We start from the raw sequence: 21,728 nt of genomic DNA, 5'->3' as shown, positions 1-21,728 counted from the left end.
AATAAGATGGGTTAAACTTTGGACTCTTCCCTTCTTTTGCTGGAGACAGGACTGCCTTCCTAATATTGGGTTACTTTGGTGTATTTCTTCAACAGCAGACAAAGGTTTTTTAGCACTGTTGATATTAGTATTTTGGAGCCAGGTCCCCCCTTTTAGCAACACACTGTCAAGGTACACTGTGGGATGTTTAATGGCATCCCTCTTCTCTAGTATGCAAGTAGCATCTTGCTCCTCATAATAATCACAGGCAACAAGCTATCTCTCAACTTTTAATTATTGATAGGAGGGAACCAGATCATGCCTTACTTCCACAATATCTAAAACACGATTGCAACTAAGTTCTCAAAGAACAATGTGTTCTTAAATATCCTTTATTTCTGTTTCCCCTTCCCACTTTCATGTGTGCCAATATGTATCTTCTATATGTCTAGATAGTATACACTCCCCTTCTCCCTTTAGAGTTTATAAGCAACATGTAGACCACTTGTTCAACAAAATTTGGCCAACTCTGCTGATTGAATGCCAAAGGTCAATAATTCTAAATGCTAGGAGCCCATTTTGGTAAAATGAAAACCGATTGTCTCTGAACTCAAAACTTGAGGGTGGGAAAGTTAAGTTCTGATATATTTTAAAACTTTGAAAAGCTTATTGCTTCCGTGACGGAAGAAATTGACCCAAGCCAGCTGTGGCAGTGCATACCTATATTCTCAGCATTTGGGAGGCTAATGGAGAAAGATGACTAGTTTATGGGCAGCTTAACAACAGCAGCAGAATCCAAAGCAAAAGGAGTGACTTGAATATTCACCAACATTTCCTCTGACCTGGGAACTCACATACCCAGGAGCTAGTACAGAGTGGAATCCCATTAGGATGCCCATATTCATTGATGCATGCATAAGTGAGCCCTAATAATTTAAATTAAGTCCTATGCCTAGCCATGCCATGGAAAGCACATAGCATTTCTTCTAAAAATTCCCCCTTTCACTTGTGTGTGCTGTCTGGGTTTGCCAATGATTCTGGACTAGATTTTCATTCAGTTCAGCCCCCTTAACATGAGTAGGCAGTAGGAAGGGGAACTGGTTCCTGGATGCTTTCTTGGCACTTCAAGTTCTGCATCACTGGATTTTTGCTGCTCATCATTAGCGGGTGTTCAGAGAATCTTAAATGCAGTTAGCACAGGTAACAGTGCATCTAAATCAGGTGGACACTTTACTTGGCGTTTTAGCTCCAGGCATTTGCTGCTCCACTGCATTTCTATTACATCCAACCCAGAATCATCACATCTTGAGATGCCCATTTATTCGCTGGTGTTCTTCTGTTTTGAGTGTAGCACAGCAATGCCTGTGTTCTCCGAGACTGCATGAACCATAGATGAGAGCTCTTTAGTAACTGTACGTCACAGGACCCCTATATAATTCCTGTCATTTTCTCCAAACATGCCTGTGTATTCTAACATGCCTAAGCAACCCCGGGGTTAGGTCTAAGCAATGTCCGTCTTTTTATTGTCTTGCCAGAAGGAGGGACCTGTGAAGTGATCGCAGCCCACAGGTGCTGTAACAAGAACCGTATAGAGGAGCGGTCACAAACAGTGAAGTGTTCCTGCCTACCTGGGAAAGTCGCTGGAACAACAAGAAACCGACCTTCCTGTGTGGATGGTAAGTAATGGGTTTTAGCACTCTCTAATGGATGTTCACTCATGAGTTCACTGAGTGAACTCATGTGTTTTCATACATACAATGTGTTTTCGTGTGTAAACTAGCTGTGTCTCTGAACCATAGACAAGGCGTATCTAAACTGCTGTGAAGTTAAATGCCAGAACTCAGCATATATGTGGAACTTTGGTTCCTCCCATGTTAGGTTTGAATGTTTACTCCAAAACTCGTCTTGAAAGCAGACTGCCATTTTTTGATGCAGGAAGATGAGGCATCTGAGAGGTGACTGAGCCACGAGGGCTGCACAATCATGAGTGAGGTTAGTGCCATTTGAAAGGGGAATTCCAGTCCCACCTTGTGCCCCTGCTTTTCTGGTACCCATTATGTGGTGCTCTATCATGAAAGGCCTGCATCAGATGCTTATGGCTCCAAGTCTCTAGAGCTTTGGGAATTAATTTATTTTATGTTTGTATGTTACCTAGTCATAGGTGTTCTGTTATAGCAGCAAACACACACACACACACACACACACACACACACACACACACACACACACACACACAACACAATCAGTGAAAGAGATGGGGAGGAAAGGAGGGAGGGATGGAGGGAGGGAGGGAGGAAATTTTTAGGGCAATAAATGTATGGATTCAACTTATTTGAAAGATGATTCTGTTTGGGATGATGATTATGTTAGTGATAGGAAAGTTTGAAAGTTGGCAGTACCTAATGTTCATTTAAAAGATATTTAGTGAGGACTAATTAATCTGCCAAGTATCACTCTAGTTGCTTGATATATATGTGAATGAACACCATTGCCTGGAGTATGTGCCAAAATTTGGTACATATTGCTCATATGTTATTTTATCTAATCCTACCAAAAGTCTTACTACCAATTGTATAAGTTTTCTAGCTCTGTGCTATAAGTCACACCCAAATTTAACAGCTGAAAATACCATGCATTGGACTAGGATTGTAGTTCATGTGGTAGAATGCTTGCCTAGCATGCACAAAGCCTTGGGTTCAATCCCAAGCACAGCATAAGCCTGGTGTAGCTATGCATATCTGTAATCCCAATGCTCATAAGGTGGAAACAGGGGATCAAAGTCATCCTTGGCTACACAGAAAACTCAAGACTAACCTGGGTGACATAAAACCCTGTCTCAAATAAATAAATTAAATTAAATTTCAACTATTATACTACTATGCCTGTAGATCAAGAATTATACTTTGCTGGGAGGTTCTGGCTCAGAAGCTCTCATGTAGCTGAAATTGAGTTCTGAAATGTTGACTGGTGCCGACAGAAGGTTTTAAGATGGCTTGCTCACATAGCTATTGGCAAGTGCTACTGTTCTCTGCCATGTGGACCTCTCCATTGGAGCTTTAGAACATGGTAGTAGGTTTTCTCCAGAGTACTTATAAGAAAACCAAACATAAGATCCAATGTCCTTTATGTTAAACCTTAGAACTTATGTGTCACTGTTTTGTTGCTGTTCTGTCAGTCACATCAGTCTACCTCTTCAGTATAAAGGTGGGTTGCCAGAACATGAAGACAAACAGACGCAGATCGTCAGAGGTAATGTCGGAAGCTGGATACCAGAGGAGGCTCTGTTTCCTTCCCTATACTAAGAACAGTAGGGTAATCTGCTTGATACATGCTTCAAAAGTCACCTCTTCTGTGACTCTTAAGGCCAGTATCACAGACTTTAATACTAAATCTTGTTGCCACCTCTGGAATAATCTTATATATTTTGGCCAAGAAGTAAGCCTGTGGTTCTCTGCAGTTATCACAATTTAAAGGTGTAGGTATGATTTGATTTCCTAATTATTCACCAAGGGAGTTGGGATTCAGGGAAATGACCCATATGTGCAGGGTCATAGAGCATGACTGAGAACTTCTATTTCCTGGCTTAAGTCCACTCTTCTTCTAGATATGCAGGGTGAGGCCACTTCCCAGATAAGATTGTGTTTTCTATTTTTCCTTATGGATCAATAGTTGGTTGAGAGAGAAGCACACTTAAGCTGTGGCAAGGAAAACCTAAGTTATTTTAGAAAGTCAAAGGATTCTACATGAATCAACTGTGGGGAATCCTTTAGGCAGCTGCTGTCATGTTCTCCCTTTGATTTCTGATCTTTGCTTACTTCATTCTCCTTTGTAGAGCCTGATTCCCTCTTCAAGCATCTGCCTCACACTTTCACATGAATTACAAATGGGTAAAAGGTGCCACTCTGTTCCCACTTAGTATGAGAGCAAAGCTTCAGTAAAGCATATTTAACCAAGATCCCATGATGTAAATATGATTCCTGAGACAACAGAGTATGTGTGTGAGTGGTCCAGCTTGGGTCAAGAGGTCTACTTTTGCCTGGTCAATTACAGCCAGAAGGACAAGCTTACATGGCCAGCACATCTGCCCTTCTGTTTTATGGGAAATTCAATTTAGTCTTGAAGGTTGAGACTAACCGAAGTTTGAGAATATAGTGCAATCAGTTCTGCAGTGGAGCAGTTTCTCTCAGAAGTCACTTGGTAATATAAGGAAACATTTTTATTTCAGATGTTTATCAAGGAGGGAGGTGTTATAGCAACTGGCTTCTGGGACAGAATACCACTAAGCATCCATAACACATTGGACTCCTCCCCTGACCAAAAGTTTACATATCCCACAATAATGCCATTGGTATTGAGGTTGACAGACTTGGAATGTGACTGGGACTGTTTTGTATCACAGTGTACACCATGAGGCATTGCTAACAAGGAGAAGGAAGGCAGCTAGCCTACTAAAGCCATATTGGCCTCTTCCAAGAGGAAGCTCTTGCCAAGGAGGCAGGAGGTATTGTACACCAAAAAGCTCCAATGGTCTCTTATGTTCTTGGCCAAAGAAAGCAATGAGGTTGTTACCTATAAATCTCCAGCCCGATTCTAGTTAATTGTCATCACTAATGATCTAGAATGGAATTGCCTTCAGATTTTGGATGAAAAACACACAGTGCAGCGTGTTGGATATACTGAGAGATTGGGAAATGGCATTTGGCTCAACTTTGTGTTAGATGATAAACCATATGATGATATTTTCATCTCAGGACAAGTTTATTTCCTTTTGGAAATTTCTTATAGTCAGTGTGGTTGTTTCAAACAAAAGGACCACCACCTCTATATTCCAAGCAAAACCCAATAAGAAAGTTCTTTAGTCTGGTGATGAATATCCATATTTAAATAACATTTCATTTTTATTGTTAAGTCTATGGGCATGTATCAACAAGTACATGTTGCTATCATTATATTTGTTTGGGGAACCTCAAGCTCTATATGGAAAAATAAATAAAGAGCAATCATTTTGATATAGTTGCTAGAATATTGGGCTGAGCTTTACATCTGGACAGAATCACAGCTGTACCTGTTACCAATAGAACAACTTTGGCATACCAATAGAACAACTTTGGCAAGGTGTGTCCCTCTAACCCCAGTGTGTTGTCTTCTCCAAAGTGAGGATGCAAAGGATTTCTGCCTCCTGGAGCTGAGGTGAGGAGTAATAGAACTATGTTTGTAATGTCATTTCCACATTGGCTCCCCTTAAGTGCTCTCTAATTTATATGTTCTATTTCTTATCTTACTAGTAAATATGGGTAACTGTTAGAAATTTCAATGTCATGTTAATTCAACATGGTGGCATCTTGGCTTCATGTGTTCCAAGAATATTTTCCAAATGACCATCCAGATAGTGCAGATTGCCTCTCAGGAGATCAAGCTTGTTGTAGGGATTTTTTAGTTTTCATTTTTTGGGGGGTGAGTTTCTGTAGCCCTAGGTATCCTGGAACTCACTTTTTAGACCAGGATGGCCTAGAACTCACAGAGATTCGCCTGTCTCTCCCTCCCAAGTTCTGGGATTAAAGGTGTGTGCCACCATCGCCTGGCTGTTGTAGAGATGCTTAAGCCCACAGATATATAATATCCATACATTAAAACACCCATGATACCATTTCCCAGAGATGATCATGGCTTTGCATGATTACCTTATAGTCTAAGCCAAGCACTAAAAAGTAAAAGCTCATTGGAATATTTATCAGACTTAAATGCTATGATATTGATTGATGGAGGGCTAATTTAACTTAATATGTGATAAATATTTCCTACATTTGTGCACATTCTTCCAAACATAGTTGTCAATAGCTACATGGGATTCTCAATGGCAATTATACCTTCATTTATTTAACTACCCTCTCTTCTCTGACACACTTAGCACATTTTTTAAATTTCTCTTATGCTCTGTCCTAAGAGGCAGAGACAGGTCAACCTGGGCTGTGGAGTTCCAGGAGACCTCATGGTTCAAATATAATTAAACCAACATCTAGTATTAGCACATATTGAGCTTCAAAGGCTTACTTGAAAGATGTAAATATCTAGGTAAATAGGAAAAGGCAGTACAACCAGATACAGAAACATCATTGCCTGCCTCTTCCTATTAGATATCATAGGGATTGTGCCTTCTAGGGTCATTGCCATAGAAGTAGGTAGAAGTGCTTCTGTAAGCAATGCTTTTAGTTGTATATAATGATTGGGGATTTACTGCACAAGGCACCACTCAGTGTGTCTCTCTCTGTCTCTGTCTGTCTCTCTGTCTCTGTCTGCCAGTCTCTATCTCTATCTGTCTCTGTGTCTCTCTCTTTCTCTGTCTCTCTGTCTCTGTCTTTCAGTCTCTATCTCTCTCTGTCTCTGTGTCTCTCTCTTTCTCTGTCTGTCTCTCTGTCTCTGTCTGTCAATCTCTGACTCTTTCTCTCTCTCTCTCTCTCTCTCTCTCTCTCTCTCTCTCTCTCTCTCTCTTTCTCTCTCTCACTGTGTGTGTGTGTGTGTGTGTTGGCAGGACCAGAGCATATGTTTTATAGTGAAATGTTCCTACAAGTTTCTCTATTTAGAGTTTGCCAAGTAATGCATACATATTTTAACTTGAGTAAATACCATGTGAGGAAAAGTTCTACTTCTGGTTACTGGGGATATTTTGAATGAATTGTAGACATTAGCCAGAGTCTGAACTAGTCCAAGTCTTATTTGACTTTCCACCATTGTCTGCCTTCCTTCTCATTCAGAGAAAAGAATGGCTATCTCAGTGACTCCTATTCCTGGTGATTTAGACTTGAGGCTCTTCTATTCTTATGTTTTACCCTTTGTCACCGGGCATGGGGAGGCATGCAGAAACAAGCTTCTGTTAGAGATCTTTGTACCTTTTACTCATGAGCATCCCAGGGTCTTCTTGAACTTGTAGTAACTTCTTACTTGTAGTAACTTTGTTACTACAATGAAACAGCCACTGCATTCCTAGTCATTTTTGTGACACAAACAAGCCATTGTACATCAGTACAATTTGCTCCTTGCTTATCATAAGCCTACCAGACAAGAACAAAGAGACAGAAATAAAGGGACACAAAGATTCTGATGGGACAGAAGACTGGAAGACATGAGGACAGAGGCCACACAGGGTAGGAGGCATAGGGAGGAAACGGAAGGTAGTGAGTTAGAAAGGGTATTCTATAGACACTAAACACAAACACTACCACAGATATATCCACAGAATAGCTTGATTCATTGTCTTGAGGAACTGGTATGTTCAGTCTTATTATTGCTGATTTGGGCTTGTTTCTTTAGGGGTGGGGATGCTTTTACTTTTGAGATTATAATATAATTACAGCATTTCTCCTTTCACTTTCCTCTCTCCAAACCTTCCCTACTTTCTTTCAAATTCAGCGCCTATTTTTCAGTAATTGTTATTGCACGCACACACACACACACACACACACACACACACACACATATATATATATATATATATATTATATATAATATATATATATATATATATTTCTACACTCCTCCATTGCTTGTGGGAGTGCAAACTTGTACAGCCACTTTGGAAATCAGTATGGTGGTTTCTCAGGAAAATGGGAATCAGTCTACCTCAAGATCCTGCTATTCCACTCTTGGGCATATACTTAAAGGATGCACATTCATACAACAAGGACATATGTTTAGTGATGTTCATAGCAGAGTTATTTGTAATACCCAGAACCTGGAAGCAATCGAGATGCCCCTCAACCAAAGAATGGATAAAGAAAATGTGGTACATTTACACAATGGAGTACTACTCAGTGGCAAAAATAAAACAATGGAATCTTGAAATTCACAGGCAAATGGATGGAACTAGAAGAAACCATCCTGAGAGAGGTAAACCAGTCACAGAAAGACAAGCATGGTGTGTACTCACTCATATATGGATTTTAGACATGGAGCAAAGGATTATCACCCTACAGTCCACACCTCCAGAGAAGCTCAGAAACAAGGAAGACCCTAAGAAAGACATACATAGTCCCCCGGGAGAAGGGGAAATGGATAAGAGCTCCTGAATAAATTAGGAGCATGGGGTAAGGGGAAAGTGGAGAGAGGGAAGAGAAAAAGGAGGGGAGAAGAGGAGGGGAGTGGAGAACATGAGGGTTCAGGAAGATTGAGTTGGGGGATGAATAGAGGAGAGCAAGAAAAGAGATACCTTAATAGAGGGAGCCATTATAGCTTTAAAGAGAAATCTGGCACAAGGGAAATGTCCAAAAATGCACAAGGATTACCCAAACTAAGAATCTAAGCAATAGGGGAGGGGTTACCTTAAATGTCCTTCCCCTATAATGAGACAGATGACTACCTTAAATGTCATCCTAGAGCCTTCATCTAGTAGCTGATGGAAACAGAAGCAGAGACCCACAGCTAAGCACTGAGCCAAATTTCTGGAATCCAATTGTAGAGAGGGAGGAGTGATGAATAAAGGGATCAAGACCATGATAGAGAAGCCAACAGAAACAGCTGACCTGAGAAAGTGGTAGCTCATGGACCCCAGCCAGACAGCTAGGGAACCAGCATAGGACCGAACCAGGCCCCTGAGCTTGGGTGACAGTTAGGAGGCCTGGGCAGTCTATGGGGCCTCTGGCGCTGGAACCAGTATTTATCCCTAGTGCACAAATGGACTTTGGGAGCCCATTCCCCCATGAAGCCTAATACATGGGGGGGGTGAAGGCCTAGGTCCTGCCCCAAATGATGTGACAGACATTGATGATCCCCATGAAAGGCCTTACTCTCCCTGGGGAGTGGATGGGGAGTGGGATAGAGGGGGAGGGCACTGTGGGGAGTCGGTGGGGGGGATGGGAGGGAGAGGGAACTGGGATTGGTATGTAAAATAAGATTGTTTCTAATTTAAATAAAAGTAAACTGTTTAGTCCTTGTAGCGTTGCAATATATATATATATATATATATATATATATATATATATTTTTTTTTTTTTTCAGGGCTGACCTTTTGGTACTGAACAACCATTAGGTGCTTTCTTCCCTGGGGAAGGCCACTTCTCCCACTCACAGATTTTCTCAGTGGCCCACAATTCTTGTGTAAGGTTGAGGCCTCCTGGGCCTTTCTCTGCCCACATTATCACGTCCATTGATGCCATCTTTGTTCAGTTCATGTTCAGAGAGTCATGTTGGTAGGAATTCATGAGTCTAACATGGGACATTACCAGGAGCCAGATCTCACAGCAAACTCCCTGAATATCTGGCCCCTATAATCTTTCTGCATGTCCCCTTAGACTTAGATGAGAGAATGTTTTATAGATGTATCTTCTGGGACTGGGTTCCACAACTCTATGTTTTGAGTGGTTGTGGTTTTCTATATTGATCTCTGTCTGTTGTAAAGAGAAGCTGTCCTGATGAGGCGTGAAGACTACACTGATTTGTGGGTATAAGAACAACAGTTTATGACAATTACAGAAAAACTTAGCAGGGATGCTAGTGTATGTTCATAATCTGAGCACTCCCGAGGCTGAGGCAAGAAGATCACAATATCTAGGTTGACCCAGGCCACATATAAAGTTCCTGTCTCAAACAATTTTACTTGATAGAGTTAGATTTGTAATATACAGACACATACAGTTGCACTATATGAGATTCAGAAACAAAATTTTTTACAAAAGTTTTATGGAGATTGATTGTATAGAGAAGACATGATAAAATTTTCTTGACACACTTGACATATACCATCTCAATCCCAAAACACTGTATGGTGAGGGGAAAGCCTGAGAATAGATGTAAATTTTAAATTCAGCAATATTTTCCATAGAATAACATTATATATACAATTTGACATTAAATAGCCCCTTGGTAGCCTGCCATACTGTGGTATCATATTAAAAGTTCTGAGAAGTTCTGCAGGCAAGTAGCTGGTTAAAGCTGCAACATATGTCAACTGTCTTATGCTGTAGACTTTTGTTCTCTTAAAAGCATTTACAAAACCCCATGTGCTCTATGATATAGACACAAGGCCATGGTATTGTGGATGCTATGTCTTTGTTTTGGTTTTTCTGTCCCCGCGGCTCAGAGTTCTTCTTTAGAACCCTAACTAATCAATACACAGATATTTCCAATATCTCACTGACGTGACAGGCTCAGGTACAGTTTGCCAATCATCTAGATACCTTTCAAAATATAACATGAAAAGTTGTTTTCTTGTATTTGCAAGTGTTAAATATTTTGGTGATGAAAAAGGCTTATTTGGATTTTCCACCGTTGCCTGTCATCCACCCAAGGGGGCACCATGTGAGGGAGCTGATGTGATTTGTCAGAGATGCCATCCGCCACTACCTCCCTCTAACAGTAGCCTTGCTCTTGGAAGGGCAACTCTGGCTGGCTTCATAGGCAGAACCACCAGATTCTGATGGCTTGCTTCATCAAAAACAAGAGATCATTTCTGAAAGGAGAGCCCACTGCTCCCATTAGAAAAGAATCTTGGAGTCATCAGATGATATCATATGAAATACAATGATCCATGCCTATAATGTTATAGCATAACATAGGGGTATACCTTAAATAAGTCACTGAAAGAGAAATGGAAATGGCTGCTAAGCTTGAAAAAATTACTGGACATTACTCATTTAGAGAAATGTAAATTAAACACCGAGATGCAGTTTCATCAATCAAGTAGGCAGAGATGAAAAGTTTGGTAATATCCAGTCTTGAGGAGGGAGGAGAGAAAAATTACATTTAAATCATACTCAATGACAAACGGCTTACAAACTCAATTAGTTAGCCAACCTTCTCTGTGTGGCTCACCAAAGGGAGGATGATAAATACTAAAATTTGTAATGAGGCTGGATGTTTTGAGAACATAATAGAAATTGAATGTGTTATAGCTGTTTGTGCTTACTTTTGTTTAGCAACAGTTTTTGAGCATTTAATTCCTTGAATTTTCACACATGTTGGATGCATGGATCTAGACAGCAGCTAAAAAGAATCAGAGAACCTGGTGCCATTTCAGCGGGAAAACTATGTATGGAATTATATTTGGTGCATACATACAGGTTTGTGACATACAGCAGTCACAAAACACATGCCATGAAGTATAAGGGGTGCATGCATGCATTTCTGTGTATATGTGTGTGCATGTATGGGTGTATATGTATGTGTGCATATGTGTGTTCATGAATTGTGAGACAGACAGAGACAGAGATCATGATACAGTATACACCCAATACCCTTCAGCTGTTTACCTGCTATAAATTTGGTGACACATAATACCCTCTTTATAAATGAAGATATTTTCCCCAAAGCAATCCCAAAATCATTGGCTATTATTTATTTCTAAAGAGCCCAGGTGTTTTCACAGACCTGTTGTTCTCTGATATGAGTTCTCTTTTAATCAATTCTTTTCTTTCCCCAAAGGGGTGGGAAAATGCCATTCTAAATCTAAGGAGCCAACTCCTCATTCCTGTAGCTAGGTTTGAACCTCAAGAAGGCAAGGTTTCAGGATCTTGTGTTATAAATGCTTTGACCATATGAATAACCAGAAGGCCTTATGAATTATTTCAGACCATGACAGCCTCACTATAATGGGTTGTAGCCCCCTGAACTGTAAGCAAAGCTGTAACTTTAGGTGCTTGTGAAATACCTTTGCCACAGTAACAAGGAATTACAACACATACTAACCAGATGGCAGAGACCCAGAAATATCTACATTCAAAATCTACTTAGCTATAAGATTGAAGAATGCAGGGTTTATTTCTTTCCTCCACTTCAGGCTTCTGTGAGCTGAGCCTGAAGAGAGCCTCACTGGTAGGAGGAATGTGGTCTTCTAGAACCACAGCTACCTGCCTGCAGTGGCAGATTAGTTATCCTCACCTCTAGAACTAGCTCAATAACCTCATGCCACAAGAACTAAGCATACATTAGGTCCACACTCTGTGCCCTCTCCCTTGCCTTTTAGTGGACTATTTATCAATAGCAGATAGCATGTGGTACATTAATTCTCCAATAAGTGTCATTGCCACCAGCACCTCAAAACTTCCTAGCCCTTTTCTGTCCCGCATATGTGATCTTTTGAAAATGAGATAAGGGACCTGGGCTCTACAATGCACAAAGGACTCAGAGAAGCAATCTTATGCACCAACTTCTCAGGGCCATCTGGATGGGTTTGGGTTTTCCAGCTGGCAAAGAACATGGGTACCACACTCTCATCATCCCTGTTTTGCCCTGGTTTGCTTGCAAAACATAAGCTTGGATATTAATCTCAATTGTCAACTTGATGAGGTTTAGAATCACCTACTTGACAGACCTTTGGGCATGCTTATGGCATATTATCATGGTTGGGTTACCTGAGGTGGGAATACCTGCCCACTATGAATGGTACCATTCTCTAGGTTAGAATCCTGGATTATACAGAAAGGAGAAAGAGAGTTGAACTAAGGTATCTATTGTTTGCTGCTTCTTGACTATGGGCACATGTTACTCATGTGGTCAGCTCCCTCAAACTCCTGCTGCAAACTCCCTACCTGAAACTATAAGTAAGCCCATTAAGTTACTGTTTTAAAATATTGAATTTTTGATATTTTAATATAATTACATCTTTCCATCCTTCCCTTTCCTCCCTCCAAATTCTTCCATATACCCTACTCTTGTTCTCTTTAAAATCCATATCTTCTTTTTCTTTAATTTTTGTAGTTGTATGGATATGTGTATTCCTAAATATATAAATTCAAACTATTCAATCCACATAATGATATCTGTATGTATATGTTTTCATGGCTGACCCTTTGATACTGGATAGACAATTAATATGCTTTTGCCTGAGGAAAACTGTTTCTGTTGCTCTCTGATTTAGGCAGTTATGTGGGTGAAACTTCATTGGTGTAGCTTCGCACATTTCAAGGAAACGCTATCTCACAGCAAACTTTCTGTTCCTCTGGTCCTTACCATCTTTCTGTCTCCTCTTCTGAAATGATCCTTGAGCCATAGATTCAGGAGTTATATTGTGAATATATCAGTTGGGACTAGGCTCCACAAGTCTACATTTTGGTAGGTTGTGAGTTCATGTAATAGTCTCTGTTACAAAAGAAAGTTTCCTTGATAAGGAGTAAGAGCTACTTTTATCTGTGGGTATAAGGATAAGTACTTAGAATATAGTTAGGGACTGTGCTGCTTTACAATTGGTGGTTGTAGGTTATCCTCTAAGATGTGTGACTTCATTAGCCTTTGGTAGTTTTCAAAGTTTCCAGTACCAGGCATAATTTCCTCTTGTTGAGTTGATCTTAAGTCCAGTTGGTTACAACCAGGACATACATACATGTGACTATTGCACCTTAGGACCATGGTGCATTGATAGTCATTAGGATTCATAGGTATCATGATGGGTAGGACTCTTGGTTGTTTCCCTCCCATGGAAGCTTGAATGGCACCTTCTGGTATAATAAAAGCTTGTCCTCAGGGAGGGGGTTTTCAGCGTGTCTCCTGCTCTGGTCCTCTGGGGTCTGGGTCTGAAGTGCATGATGTATTCAGCAATAAAGACTTACTTTCCTTCTCTGGGGGCAACCAAGGGCAATAACAATAGGCTATAATATTTGGAAAATCTCTTGGACAATTCTGACCAACAAACTCAAAAGAGGACTTTTCATGCTTGGTTTTGTGGAGTTCATTCTTTGGTCTATGTCTCTTGAGGGGAGTATTGTCAGTCCAAATGGAATTTTTTGTTCAAACTATGTATGTGTATTTATATATTGACTTATGTGTATTATAGGTAGAGACTTAATAGTATGGTTCTTATCACCTTTTTAAGTATCTTACTGTCATTTTACCTCTTCCCTCCTATATTTATCTCCCTTCTTTATTAAGAGCCCACATTTACTTATACCTTGTCTTGCTATTCCCATTCCTATTCCACCCCAACAATAATCAGCTTTTACTTTTGTCATGAGATTTAATATCAGCAACAGAAAATTAACTAAGACAAAGAGCAAGATGAATAACCTCTGGTATTATTTGGTATGTTCCTTATCACATTGAGTCTAAAGTGAATTCATAGTACTTATGCTAGTGTCTGGGCAGTTAACCAGACACTCTTTCACAGGAAGGCCACATTTCTTTAAATTGGGAATGTCTTGCATGTACTAATTTAGAAATTGTTACTCCTTTTCTCCTTTGGAATACATGAAGTTGTCTTTATATCGGACCTGTTCTCAACAATATGCTACAGGGTGCAACTAACACAAACCACCACCTCAGCAGTTTCTCAAACGGAGGGGAATATTATACTGGAAAGAGTTTACTAGGATCATAAAGTTCAAAATCATAGACTGTTCCAAAATAAACTATGAGGCAGCTAGAACTGGCATGCTATCAGAGCCAGTCTGTCTATATTCATTCTGTGTCACTGACGATGCCATCTTTTATTTGGGGTCTTTCTAGATTGCTACACTGTCCTTTTGTTTCTACAACTGAGGCAGCTGTCCACAACAGCTGGAAATGATATCATTTCCATGGGCCATTTGTTAGAATTTGACATTAAAACTGGTAATATCATTTGTTTACAATTATTTAGTCCTAAAAATAAAACAGATAACAATTACTGGGTTCTCAGTTTGTGCCAGACCCCGTGTGTTATATGTATTGTTTCCTATAATCCTTTCAACATTATATAGTAAGCACTACTGACTGGAAAGGAACTTGGTGAGACTCAAGTGCGCCCTCTAGTGGAGAGTTCCTGGAAAGACTAGTCAGGACATGGCATCTGAGGCACTATTGATAAGAATCCGGAGATTCTCGTGCTCATCTCCCCAGAGAACACGGTTGTTCAAGCATGCCAGGCTCCTCCTTATGCCTTCTTTCCAACACATGTGCACCATTGTCCACTTTCCAATAATCACAAATTCATCATTTTTCTCCATGCCTTGATTTCAAGACTTCACAAAACACTTATCTTGACTTTAATTCATCCCTCCATGTAAAATGTGTCTTTGGGGACCTTTTATCACTTCTGCCATACTCTTCCTTTCTAGCATGCTTGTATCAGCTCAAGAAGTCTGTTATCCATCCTCCTTAAGGACTCATTTCCTTTCTTCCAGCATGTGTAGTATCTATCCATTGACTTTAACACACGTAAGTTAATATTTGTCTCTCCTGTTAGAATCTGTGCTAAATGGAAACAAAACATCCTTCCTTCATCAATATGTGTTGAAAATTAGGAAAAAATCTCTTGCACACGAGCAAGGCACCCTAATAATTATTGAATACATGGATGGATGGGTAAATCTCTCTAGCCGAGAAGAGGGCATGTTGTCAGATTATATATTAAGTGGTGAAAATATTGTAATGGTGTTAGTGGGGAATCTTCTGGGAAGCTAGGGGGACTTCTGAGGTAAGAAGTCTGAGATGTGAATACAGATATGGATAGTAGCATGAGCACTCCAGATAGAGGGAACAGCACGGGCAGAAATCCATGGGTTTTGATCAAGACCTTGAGAGAAAGCTATTCTGGCTTAAAGCCAATGAACTGTGAGATTGTATGCATGAACAGGTGGAAAAGACAGATGGGGCCACACATTAAAGGGTGACATCACTAATCTGGATGTCACCACTTCCTGATAAGATTCTTATGTCTGAGATGTGTTAATCAAGACAACAAAAGAGGAATCTGCAGTGAGAAATTGGATAGTGAGCCCACCAGGAGATTTTGTGATTAAGGAGACAGCACAGAGAGCTCTTTGCTGAGACAAAAACTCCTATGTAGTGTTCGACAACAGACTTCAAAACCTCAGCAATATTGTTTCAGACCATGCCAAAGCAAAGAAAGTGGTATTTGCTTTTTGACATCAGTAGCTTTCACACATGTCATCCTCCTTATGATTGCTATCACTGGCATGTCTCACGTATTCTCCACTTCTGACTCCTCACCCTGCCACAAATAATCCTCACAGCCTCCCCCAAATCAAACAAAACAAACATTTGCAGTTATTGCTTTTCAAGTCCACCTTCCTATTTTACATAATACTTTAACTTGCATCTAGGTTCTTTTCACAAGGAGTCTTGGGGGTCGTTTCAATATGGCAATGAACTCTAGAGTCATGTCAACTCCAGAGTCATGGCAGTTCACTTTCCCCTTTCTCATTTTCTGCATTAGTGCCAATGCATTTCTTTTTGTTTTCATTTTATTGCTGTTTATTAATTAATACAAACCCATTAATACAAACTAATGGGTTTCATATGACATTTCATATGTATTTAATATACATTGATTGTTTTCAAACCCCTATATCCTCCTTCCCCTTCCACTATCTCCTTCTAGTTTCAAGACATCCTTCTACTTTCATGTATATCTCTAATATTTCCTTTTCGTTATTTATTATTGTCACATGTGTCCATATGCATAAATATATAAAAATAACCTACTGAGTCCATTTGGTGTTGAGTCCATTTGGTGTTGTTTCTGTAAATATGTGTTTAGAGCTGACCACATACTATTGGAAGCTTGTCTATGGAGAAGACTCTCTCTCTCTCTCTCTCTCTCTCTCTCTCTCTCTCTCTCTCTCTCTCCTGTCATTAATTTCCTATTGCTTTTCCTTCATTGATGGATCCTTGTAAGATTTCCCTCATCCATGTCGGTACGTCAACTGCCATTGTTTCTGTAAAGGTCTTGTTTAGAAAACCATATTTTCGATATTTCATGGATGTAGCTTTCTTGTCAATTGTAAGATTGGATCAGAGGCAGAGACATGAGAATCCACAGAAGCTCATAGACTGATTATGAGCTGTACACAGCAAACAATGGAAAGAGAGTCATTGTGTCAAATAGGGCAGAGTAAAAGAATTGAAGGAGGTTGTCCTTAGACCTCCACACATATCATGGTGTATGTATATGCTCACACACATGAATGCATACACACAAAAGCACACACAATGTTTAATGCACAGAGTTTGCATCCCATACATTACTAAAAATGTTAAATGTTGTAGCATTAGTAATTTTGTCAGTGAGTGCCTCATGTATTCTTTGCTCAAGAACTATCAGGTCCTGTAGTTACGATTAAAATTTGACTGTAAGTGATGCTAAGGAAGGTAGAACATTTTTGTAGTGTACAATGCATTTTTATGTTGTTTCTCAGACATGTGATATTTGATGATCTTTAAATGTCAATAAGAGAAGCAATGGCTTTTCCCACCATCTCCCTATTCATGCACACACTATTCTGAATTTCACTGACCACATGAAATTTTAGGAGCTGTGTTGTAGCATCTGGTGATAAATATGTTAAGGAAGTTTAGAGGAGAGGTGTAGATACATAGAATATGGTGTTGTCTGTTCACATAAAAATGAATATTACAGAAAGCCACAATGTGTCAAAATGCAGAGAACAAGTGACTATGGGGTGTCCAGCCCCAGTTGATACAGTTTGACACAACGCCTACACCTAAGGTCCAGGGAACACTGAAAAAGAGAGGTTGGAAAGATCTTAAGAGCCAGAGGGTCAGGATGTCTGCTGAGAGACTGTCTCTTCTATATTGGACAAGAAAGCTACATCCATGAAATATCAAAAATATGTTTTGTTTTGTTTTTTGTTGTTGCTGGGTTTTTTTTTGTTTGTTTGTTTCTCCAGACAGGGTTTCTCTGTGGCTTTGGGGACTGTCTCGAACTCACAAGTGCTGGGATTAAAGGCATGAGCCACCAACGCCCGTCGAAAATATGGTTTTCTAAACAATATTTCTAAATATTGTTTCTAAACAACATTCAGAAACAATGGCAGTTGATGTACCAATATGGATGGGGGAAATCGTACAAGGATCCATCAATAAAGGAAAAGCAATAGGAAATCAATGATTGCAGAGAAAAAATAGAGACATAGAGAGAGATGTGGGCTAGTGCACTCAGCTTTGCATGGGTTCTGGAAATTCAAACTTAGTTCCTGGCACATACAAGGCAAATGTTTTATACCCACATCCCAGCCTATGTTGCACATTTTTATTATCCTCGTATTCTGGTCATAAAAATGACTACAAAATGAGAAAGGACTTTCCCAAGATGACAAAGCCAACATATGTTAGAACCAGGCTTCACCCTCAGCAAATAAAAAGTAGCACCCACTTAGGATAAGAGGGTTACCTTTGTCCTCATAGGGACAAATGGGAACTTCCAGTGCCACTTGAGAACCCTGAAGCCTAAACACAGAGAGGGCTAGATTTCTACCCTAGCTTTGCCAGTGATCATTCTCACACCCTTCAGCATGGTATTACCCTGGAAACCATGGTTTCTCACCTTTAAAGAGGGAATGAAAAAATGCTGCATTTATAAACCAGTGAAAATATTGTCTTAGTTAGGGTTTCTATTGCTTTGATGAAACACCACGACCAAAGGAACTTGGGGAAGAAAGGGTTTCTTTCATTCACAGTTCATCACCAAAAGCAGTGAGGGCAGGAACTCAAGCAGGGCAGGGACCTGGAGACTGGAGCTGATGCAGAGGCCATGGAGGGTGCTGCTTACAGGCTTGCTCAGACCGTTCTTTTATAGAACCTAGGACTACCAGGCCAAGGGTGGCACCACCCACATGGGCAGGGCCCTCCCCTATGAATCACTAATTAAGAAAATACCCCACAGCCTTGCCTACACCCTGATCTTATGGAGACATTTTCTCATTCTGTATTTTAGCATGTGTAAGAGCCTGAACAGCATCCCCAGCACCTGCAACTTAATAAAAAAAAAGGAAACTCAGAGAATTTTGCCAGGTGTTGTACAACATTCCTTTCACAGCATTTGGGAGGCTAAGGGAGTGGGACCATGAATCTAAGGTTAACTTGGCCCACATAATGGGACCCTGTCTCAAAATCTTTGAAAAAAAGCCCTCAAAGACAAATACTTCCTCTCCTATCTACTGTATTATTGCAAGCAACAGGAGATGGTTGGAACATCCTCTCGACTGTCGCAAGGAAATGTTCGAAGTCAAATTCAACCAAAGAACCTAAGCAGATCTCACACTTCACCATTTTCATATCACACTGCAGAACTTCAGGTGACTAATACCCTACTTTGTAGTCAGCCATATGCTAAGGATTTTAAACAATCCATTTTATGCAAACAAAAAGACCTCGATAGACACCTTCTGCCCCTCAGTGTTGCTGATATTCTACTTGGAGACAAAAACACATAGCATGAATTCACACAAACCTTGGAACAAAAGGAGAGTAGCTTAATATGCCTGATGACTGTCCCTAAGAGAAACTTTTTTTTTTTGAGGTCAGCATTATTTTAGGGACACAATTTAATTTAGCCATTCATTTAATATTTTACCACATTTTTACATGTATAAAGAAAATGTTAACTTTAATTTGCTTTCTCAAATTTGGGGGATTAAAGCACCTTGACAAGCTAAGTCACTAATGTTGCAATTCCATTAGGCACACAACTCCAAAGAACTTAGAACTTTAAATAGTTTAGTACAAACATTACTTCTCAATGTTTAGACCCTATAAGCATTATCACTGACTATTATTGAGCATAATTTATAACTTGCCGTTATAATGAAGCTCATTCAGAGAAATAAGAATCATAGTGGCTGGAGGCATTGCAAATACTCCGTCTCTTGTGATACTGAAGAGAAACAATTCCCCAGTCAAATGTAAAGCTGAGGCTTCTTCAGTTAAGTGTGGTAATAGATACCTGCAATTCCACCATTCGGGAAGTGGATCAGCATGGGCTACACAGAGACCTTGTTGCAGAAGCCTGTGGATACCTGTCAGCCTGGGGCCAGCCTGATCGACAGAGTGAGTTCCAGGTGAGCCAAGAATGCATAATGAAACTAGAAAATACTGACTGAATCATAATACAAGTTCAACTTTATCAGTTCCTATCAACCAGCATTTGTTTTTGGATTAGATGTTTAAGACATAGTTTTACTCAATACATTTAAAAATACGTATGTAAAATAATCACAGCATTCTTGGCAGAGTTGTATTAAGTTTCTGCTGCTGTAAAACCTGAGGTTTGTGGTGTGTTTCTCTTTCAGTCCCAAAAGCTCTGTTTTGAGTTCTCCAGGCTTTGGTGGAATTTCAGGTATTGTCAGGTCAGGCAGGTAGTACCAGGGCACCACCTGAGCCCTGGCACACATGACCAGGAGACTGGAGGAGAGCATTTTCAAGTAGGTGGACCAGGGCACGCCCCCAGGCATGGTGGAAAGCGGGGAGTGCACAGGCCCAGGGCTACTAGAGGTTCCTGCATGGTATGGAGCAGACCGCCAGGGGGCCCAACCCAAAGTCCCCTAAGAGAAACTCTTAAAAATGGCTTTTCCAGCCTGCCAACTGATTCTTAGAGTTTCCTTGTATTCTTCAGAGTTAACACTGTTCCTCTAGAAACCTCTCATTTTTGATGATGCCAACTTGTAGACCCTGAGACTCAGGAGAAATGTGTCTAACATATTTCTAACAACTTCACATCTAAACCATACAATGCAACATAAAGGGCTCAAGGAAAGTTCATATCAGAAAATTTACTCCACAGATACCCATCGTCATTGGCACTGAGCCTCAAGAATAGAGTGTCAAGGACATGATCCCTCTGGGCTATTATAGAGTCAAAAGCAGACTGTACATCGTCTGTCCTGTGAAGTGTGCTGCACTTGGGATGAGCTGAATGCTCTGAGAGCAAGCAAATTATAGATGAGTTGAGTTCATATCCAAACTAAGACTTGGAGGAGACAGCATAGAATGTTTGAATCAGAGGCAATAACATCTATCCAAGTATAGAGTCAACAAGAAAGGGCATGATGAAACAACAATGGACTGAAGAAGCTCATTGTGCCTGGGTAGAAAAGACTGTAAGATGAGTCTGTAAAGAGGTGGCTAGAGCTCTCACAATGAGGCAAGCTCCTTAACACCCTAGCAGGTACAATGGTAGTCAAATGTATCTCTGTCCAAGAGCAATAGAAATGGATGCTAAAGAGCATCTTGTCCTGGTTTTATAATCTTGATGCTGGAGAGGCAGAGAGAGGCAGATCCCTGAGAATCCCTGGCCATTGAGCCTACCATAGTCAACAAGGGACTGATCAAGATGAACATACTCAGGAATGATATCTGCACCCAGATGCACGCACACACCTGTACCTAGACACACACACACACACACACACACACACACACACACACACACTGTATAGTTAAATGGTTAGGTTTGTAAATGGGTGTGTGCCTACCTAGCACAACAACTAAATTGCATCTGTACAGTTGTTATCCATTGTTACCAGGCACAGATTTCTAAGCAATATAGAAAATAAGACTCTGAAGTGCCAGACTAGGAGAATAGATGTCTGCCAGCATGGGTGTATGGGTCCATGTTTTAACATCTAAGATGATTGTTATATTCCAAATCTACCAATAAAAATCTAAAAGTAATGATCATGGGAAATGAAGCCCCTCCCAGAGAAGATCCCAGCAACTCAGCTGCTTGACAGTGAGCCCTTACACTGCCCATACCCACAAAATTCTAGGGTAATGGGAATTGGGAAGATGACTGGGAACTGGGAAGATGACTCAGATGGTAAAGTGTTGGCCATGCAAGTAATAAGGATTGAGTTTGACTATCAGAACTTTATAAAATGCTAGCTATGGAGGTATATGCTTATAATGCAACACTCGGAAGGCAGAGATGGATAGGTTTCTGGGGAGCAGAAGCCAGGCATCTTAGTCAAATGAACATTCTCTAGGCCCAATGAAGAGATTGTTTCAAGAAATGAAGGAAGAGAAAGAAA

General features: G+C 40.3%; 1 protein-coding gene and 1 pseudogene across 1 annotated transcript in view; one reads left to right on the top strand and one right to left on the bottom strand.

Annotated features, from left to right (window-relative positions):
- The window catches only part of Tafa1 (TAFA chemokine like family member 1), a 533,571-nt gene that overhangs the window by 407,743 nt on the left and 104,100 nt on the right, over positions 1-21,728 (top strand). The window contains exon 2 of the mRNA XM_035448721.1: positions 1,515-1,655. Within this exon, the coding sequence (XP_035304612.1) occupies positions 1,515-1,655 (141 nt within the window). The remainder of the gene's footprint in view (positions 1-1,514; positions 1,656-21,728) is intronic.
- LOC103160821 lies at positions 19,915-20,153 on the bottom strand (annotated as a pseudogene).

Source organism: Cricetulus griseus, chromosome 8 (assembly GCF_003668045.3).
Source record: "Cricetulus griseus strain 17A/GY chromosome 8, alternate assembly CriGri-PICRH-1.0, whole genome shotgun sequence".
NCBI classification, from domain to species: Eukaryota; Metazoa; Chordata; class Mammalia; order Rodentia; family Cricetidae; genus Cricetulus; species Cricetulus griseus.
This window is presented reverse-complemented; position numbering and strand designations above follow the sequence as displayed.